General features: G+C 34.9%; 1 protein-coding gene across 3 annotated transcripts; it reads left to right on the forward strand.

Moving 5' to 3' along the window:
- Positions 1-695: 695 nt before the first annotated feature.
- Positions 696-6,427, forward strand: LOC112033002 (serine/threonine-protein kinase AFC1). 3 transcript variants are annotated; one of them, XM_024065770.2, is made up of 13 exons: positions 696-1,208; positions 1,471-1,648; positions 2,059-2,085; positions 2,556-2,709; positions 2,792-2,840; positions 2,959-3,073; positions 3,298-3,389; positions 3,714-3,870; positions 3,957-4,021; positions 4,336-4,433; positions 4,528-4,633; positions 5,572-5,768; positions 6,103-6,427. In XM_024065770.2, the coding sequence occupies exons 1-12, from the start codon at positions 1,101-1,103 to the stop codon at positions 5,728-5,730; spliced, it is 1,308 nt and encodes a 435-aa protein (XP_023921538.1). In that variant the 5' UTR covers positions 696-1,100; the 3' UTR covers positions 5,731-5,768; positions 6,103-6,427. The 3 variants fall into 3 exon arrangements, with proteins under 3 accessions (XP_023921538.1, XP_023921539.1, XP_065629306.1); XM_024065771.2 differs by having other exon boundaries at positions 5,572-5,713; XM_065773234.1 differs by lacking the exons at positions 696-1,208; positions 1,471-1,648; positions 2,059-2,085; positions 2,792-2,840; positions 2,959-3,073 and having other exon boundaries at positions 2,693-2,709.
- The last annotated feature ends 245 nt before the right edge of the window (positions 6,428-6,672 follow it).

A 6,672-nucleotide genomic window follows, 5' to 3' on the forward strand; every position in this document is an offset into this window, starting at 1 on the left:
CTTCAATACTTTTTAAACTAGATATCTCCTGCTTTTTTAAATATACAACAGCAAGTGATAGAGGGTTCTAATCTCCACATTTTACTTAGTTAATGACTGACATGATAATTTTTCATTAAAACAAAAGGAGATTCCAATTAAAAAAATACTTGAGGTAAGTCAAACTCAATTCTATTATATTAGCTGTTAGGAAGTTGTTAGGCCGTTAGCAAATATCCGGTTAGTTTCTTCATCTGTTTTTGTATGCAGACACTGATTTTATTATTATTCATTAATATTTTAGCCTCTGAAATCCTAAATCAATTACTCCCTCAAATTCTAACAGAATAGACTGGATTTGTTCTCGGTTGTTTTATTCAACAACTTGAAATTTTATCGGTTGAACAAAATAGAAGTCAAAACTTTTTTTTTTTTTTATAGGATTGAGACCATCTTAACCTTTGCCTATTTGGAATTTATTTTTATTTAATTTTTTTTTTTAGATACATTAGAATTTCAATTATGATGTTTGTTTCTCAATGCAACTTTACAACTAAGAACCAAGTTAACCAACCAACCTAAAATAATAATAATAATAATAATCCAAATTACAAAAATAATCAATTGTTTGTCCAGAAAATGATAATGGGCCTTGACAGCGGCCCAAAACTGTGGGCCCATGAACGTTCAGAGAGACAAAACTGTGGTCCTCAGGTGACGATGGAGAGAGAGAGAAACAGTGGTCCCCGAAAAAATCCAAGCTCTCGGGGCCCAGCTCTCTTTCTCCCAAACCATGGTTAGAAACACACCATCGATTCGAGTTTAGCTTCTTCGCTTCAGGTTAATCTCCAGATCTTCTCAGTCTGCTTCTTCGAATTTTGATGGACCAAAAAAATTAGAAGAAAAATTCTTTCAAATCCGACTCAAAAATTAGGTTTTCTTTCTTGATTTCGAAAAAAAAGAAGAAGAAGAAAAAATTCGTGTTGTGGATTGGATTTGTTTGATTTGATTCTGGATCAGCTCGAAGAATCTGTGAAAATTTTGAGGATCCAAATCTTAGAGAAATAATCGCGTCGTCTTCGTCGCTAAAAAGAGCGAAATTGGAGAAGAAGAAAGAGAAAATGGAGACTCAGAGGATCATAGAGTTCCCGCACAAGAACATGGATAAGCGCCCAAGGAAGAGACCGCGTTTGACTTGGGATATGCCTCCTCCTCTTCCTCCTCCCAAGGTAATACTTGTATTTCTGTATGGATTTTTGCGATCCTTGAATATGAACCATACTTCAAATTTGCTATAGAGTTTCTAATTCTTCGCTTTAAACGAATTATATTTTTGAATTTACATGAATAATTTTGTAGAAAATTTTGGTGTTTTTTTTTTCCATACTATATATCTGTCTGTAAATTGTAGAATTGCGATTTTGGTTACTTATTTACACGAATTATTGATGTTAATTTAGTTGAGCTATTGTTGTTATTTTGGTAATGCAGGTAATTCCAGGGATGTACTGTGGGCAGGAGTTTGGGGGGGCGGCGGCAATGCCTAATTATGGGTATACTTCATCTATGTTTTACAGGGGAGTGCCTCCAAATGGCTCCCCTCCTTGGAGACCGGACGATAAAGATGGTCATTATGTTTTCGTTGTCGGAGAAACTATAACTCCTCGATGTGAGTTGTTCTCTGTAATTTGTAAAATCGCGCCTTTTTCAATATAGAATTGGAATACATTGCAATGTGTTCGGTTTTTTTGCTTGTGGTTGAATATGTAAGTTAAGTTGCTGAGTCATGATATCACTGTAGGACACTGCTTCTAATGTGGCTTCCTGCTTCTAACTTGGATCTGTGTTAAAGAGTTTGGATCTCCATTTGTTGTATTATGACTAAAATCTAGACAATCTGTTTTCAAGTTTGAAAAATATGTATAATCCTTCTAAAGTCCTAACATGGAATCGTTCATGCGCTCATTTATGCAATTGTGTTTTTCATGGATTGACTTGTGTCTTTTTCTCATTCTGATTCCTGAGTGCTGCCCCATAACTTGCTCACCGGTGACTGACCTTTTCTTATTTTAATTGCAGACAGGATTATTGGCAAAATGGGTGAAGGTTAGTAGTTTGATAAATTTTTCATTTGTCCTTAAATCTTTTATGCAGTGATTTCCACTTTCTATGGAAATTTGTAAATGTTACCTATTTCTTTTGTCCTTTTTTTTTAAATCTTATTTTTAAGTAATGAAATGAGTAGATATTTCATGTACACGGGATGCGTAGACAAATTCTCCTAAAAACTAGCAAATATGAAAGAAATTCATTTGAAAAGAGAGGGTGTGTAGGAATTCTACCATTGAACACATATCACTTGCTCCAAGAATCCTAGACCACTCAAACAACATTATCTCGAACAAAGTTTTCACTTTTCATCTACACCACTGAGACCTCCACATCAGTAAAAGTATGATTGTTCCTTTCTGTCCATATTAACCACATGAGGCATATGGGAGCTATTAAATATTGGATCTTAATGTTCAGTGATGTTTATAATCATCTCTGTGATCTTTTACCTGGAACTTATGTAGGGACATTTGGACAAGTCTTGGAATGCGTTGATAGTGAAAAGAAAGAAGTCGTGGCTATCAAAGTTGTCCGATCCATACACAAATATCGAGAAGCAGCTATGATTGAAATTGATGTCTTACAGAGGCTCGCTAGACACGATGTTGGTGGCACCCGGTAAGGATGTTGTTCTCTTTTTCCCATATTGGCTGTAGTACTTCAAAGTGATTTTTGGTATAAGTGGTTTCATTCTTTGCAGTTGTGTGCAAATACGGAATTGGTTTGACTATCGTAATCATATTTGTATTGTAAGTATTTATTGGTACTTCTGATTTGATTAATTTGAAGGGGCAATGTTTGTTCCTTCATGCCTGAATATTCTGTGAGTTAAAAGAACTTGCGGATGAATTTAAATGGTTTCAACAGGTATTTGAGAAGCTTGGACCAAGCTTATACGATTTTCTTCGCAAAAACAGCTACCGTTCATTTCCCATTGATCTTGTTCGGGAGCTGGGCAGACAACTTTTGGAGTCTGTAGCATGTGTGTGGGCAATTCTTGCACCATTTTATCTGATTCATTCTACTTGATGCTCAAATATATTTAAAATGATACTGAGATTTGGGCATCTATTTACTTCATTTCCATTTTAAAAAGATTTCTCCATTTTCAAACCCAAACTTTTTTTTTTGGGACAAGTGAGGAATTGATGATTTAGAAGATAACTATTTTCATTTGTTGACTCATTTTACTTGTTTATGTTGTAGTTATGCATGAATTGCGCCTGATTCACACTGATTTGAAGCCAGAAAACATTCTTCTTGTTTCCTCTGAGTATGTCAAAGTGCCAGATTATAAGGTATTGTTTGATTAAACTTGTTCTTGGTCTAGGCATATCATTTTTATTTTTCAATTTGAATGTCTGATTAGAGGAAGGCTGTTAACTAAATAAATACCTTATTTGACCTGATGATACAATTATTATATAATATTAGATAATAAGACAATTATACAATTATTATATGAAATCTGTAATTAAAACACAGATTTTTTTAAGAGGTACTATGTCATCTCATGTCGTATTTTGATTGGAAGACATGGGTGAATTTTGTGCTTTTGAGCCTGATTATTGGTTGAATTCAAAGCCTGATATTTCTTTTGTTCTTCAATGGCTGCAATTAAGTTTCTATCACGGTCAACAAAAGATGGTTCATATTTCAAGAATCTTCCCAAGTCAAGCACCATTAAACTCATTGACTTTGGAAGTACTACATTTGAACATCAGGATCATAGTTATGTGGTGTCAACTCGTCATTATCGTGCACCAGAGGTTATATTGGGTAAATATTATTCCCTATAACACTACTGCAGTCAGTGTTTTGCTTCATTGCTTCTAGATAATTTTCGCTGTGGGCAATATCTGCAGGTCTTGGATGGAACTATCCTTGTGATTTATGGAGTGTGGGTTGCATACTTGTTGAACTTTGCTCTGTAAGTACCCTTCTGTTTATAGGTCCCCGTTCGTTTACAGTGTAGTCAAATTGACTATGTTGATAAATTTGACAGTCACACATTCTACTGAGTATTGTTTTCAGTGATTCATTTGGGAAGTTTAATGTGGAAACTGACCTTTTATGATATGAGGCACACTTGAAACTCTTCTTCCACTGCTGACCTGAAGCTAATTTAATATTTATATTTGGTTTTAGGGTGTTTTAATTATAGGAATTTTGGACTGCTTCTATATTTGGCTATAGAGTTTGGATGCATGTTACCTTTTAAATCCCTCTATCATTTATGAGCAGGGAGAGGCACTTTTTCAAACACACGAAAACTTGGAACATCTTGCCATGATGGAGAGGGTTTTGGGGCCAATACCCCAACATATGATGCTTAGAGCTGAGTAAGAGTGACCATATTGTTCTTTCTGCAATGTTTCTTGGTTTCCTACGTGGGTGAAGCTCTTATGTTTTGTACTTGTCCCTGTCTTCATGTAGCCGTCGTTCTGAGAAATACTTCAGGAGTGGTGCACGATTAGATTGGCCTGATGGTGCAACATCAAGGGAAAGCATGAGGGCAGTTTGGAAATTGCCCCGCCTGCCGGTAATCATTCAGAATTTGCAGCTTCAGAATTGTTCATATAAATTTGGACCAGATGTGTCCACTATATTTATCTTTTACTTTGATGTTTTCCTTCGGAGGGGTTTATAAGATGTAAGAGTACATTAATGCTTACTAGGAGTCTTGCATAACCAAGTGATCCTCAATAGCCCTTCTTAGGTTGATGTACCTGCACAGACCTTGCTAAATTCTGACTAGTTGGTTACTTTACCCAGCTTTTCTCTCTAAAAAGGCTGAGATTTTCAGTTGCTATATAAGCATGCATTCACCAATTGTTGTCTCTATCTGAACCATACTAACTAGTTTGTAATTTGTAGGATCTCAAAACATAAGTCTGATACCATCTTGAAATGGACTTACTGAATTATCTATTAGAAAATTTTCTTTATTTTCACCTCAGTTCTGCTAATTTGCATCCAATATTTATTTAATCTTCTGTTGTTTTTTCTGCAAAGGCTAATAAATAAAAATTGATAAAAAAAAGAAAGTCAATTGATTAGGTTCTGACATGTCAAAACTCTTACAACTGTGCTAAACTAGTTTGTAATCTGTAGGATCTCAAAACATCAATTCTCATTACATCTTGAAATTGAGCTACTGATATAGAAAATTTTCTGGAACTTCATTTTCACACTGGTTCTGCCAATTTGATCCAATATTGTATTTTATCTTCTGTTAATTTCTGTCCTCATAGATAAATAAATAAATAATTATTAAAAAAAAAAATCAATGGATTTGGTTCTGTTATAAAAACATTTGCTACGATGCTTTCTTGAATTACCTAGATAAATAATACTAGTTTAGTTTGCTGCCATGTTATAACTTGGACAAACTTGTATATGGAAGATTTCTTTGAACCTTTTTTAATTATACGCTATCTTCCATGTGTAATCAAATGAACATTGAATTCTCTGTTGCAGAACCTAATAATGCAGCATGTTGATCACTCTGCTGGTGATTTGATTGATCTCTTGCAAGGGCTCCTACGTTATGACCCAGCAGATCGTCTGAAGGCAAGAGAAGCACTTGGACATCCCTTCTTTACTAGAGATCCAAGGAGATGTGCGTACCCCTTGTAATTGGAAGTCCTCATCCATGTTAAGTTTGCATGAGCCATGTATGTCTGACATACTTGTGTTGTTTTGATTGTATGGTCATTATACAATCATTACTGTATATTTTTAAGCGTCTTCTCTTTCCCTCGTGTGCCCATTAGTTTGTTTTAATGGTTTCTTTTTTGTATGGTGATCCCAATTGACCTGTCCATCAAAAGCTCAGGTTTCTTTGTTGTGCTAAGTAGGAGAAATAGAAAGTTCATTAGTTCGCTGTTGGATTACTTTGGTGTGGTGTTTAGTGTATCATCAGTACTAATCTGAAATAGGCGACTTGCAATGATTTAATTCAATTTAGAGAGGAAGCCTGGTTGGTTAATAATGTTTCTTGTTTAGCAGAATTGAATGTGGATCGACGACCCGGAATGGCTCTGCAGAGGAGAGGCTTCATTTCATATTATCAATGTTGAATGAATCAGCTAAGTAAATGCTATTCTCCTTTACCTTTGAGAGTATAACCTAGTTCCTTTTGAAAAAGGGTGGGAGGCCGCATATGCATCTCTCTTGTTTGGTTGATGAGAGAAAATGAAGGGCAAAGAAAATGGAGTGATGTTCCACCTCTTATGTAATAGGGACATGATAGAATATTCAAATAAACTACCTTTTCTATGCTTTCATTATTTTTCTCAACCAAATAAAGGAAATTTATATTTATTTATCATCATTTCACTTTTTTATGTTTTGTGCCAAATACATTGTGGAAAGCTAAAATAATTTCCATCTTCTCACTTTTCATTCTCCCAACTAGACAAAGTCAGGTGGGTTGACTTAATCAAGGTTTGATTGTATCACACTCTCCCTTTTTACATTATTAGTACACATCATGTATTAAATGTGGATGGTCATGAAAAATGTGGATACCTAATATGAAAGTGTGGATATTTTGTATGGAATATACATTAAGGAGTG

The sequence above is a fragment of the Quercus suber genome, unplaced genomic scaffold, assembly GCF_002906115.3.
Source record: "Quercus suber isolate HL8 unplaced genomic scaffold, Cork oak 2.0 scaffold_71, whole genome shotgun sequence".
Lineage (NCBI taxonomy): Eukaryota > Viridiplantae > Streptophyta > Magnoliopsida > Fagales > Fagaceae > Quercus > Quercus suber.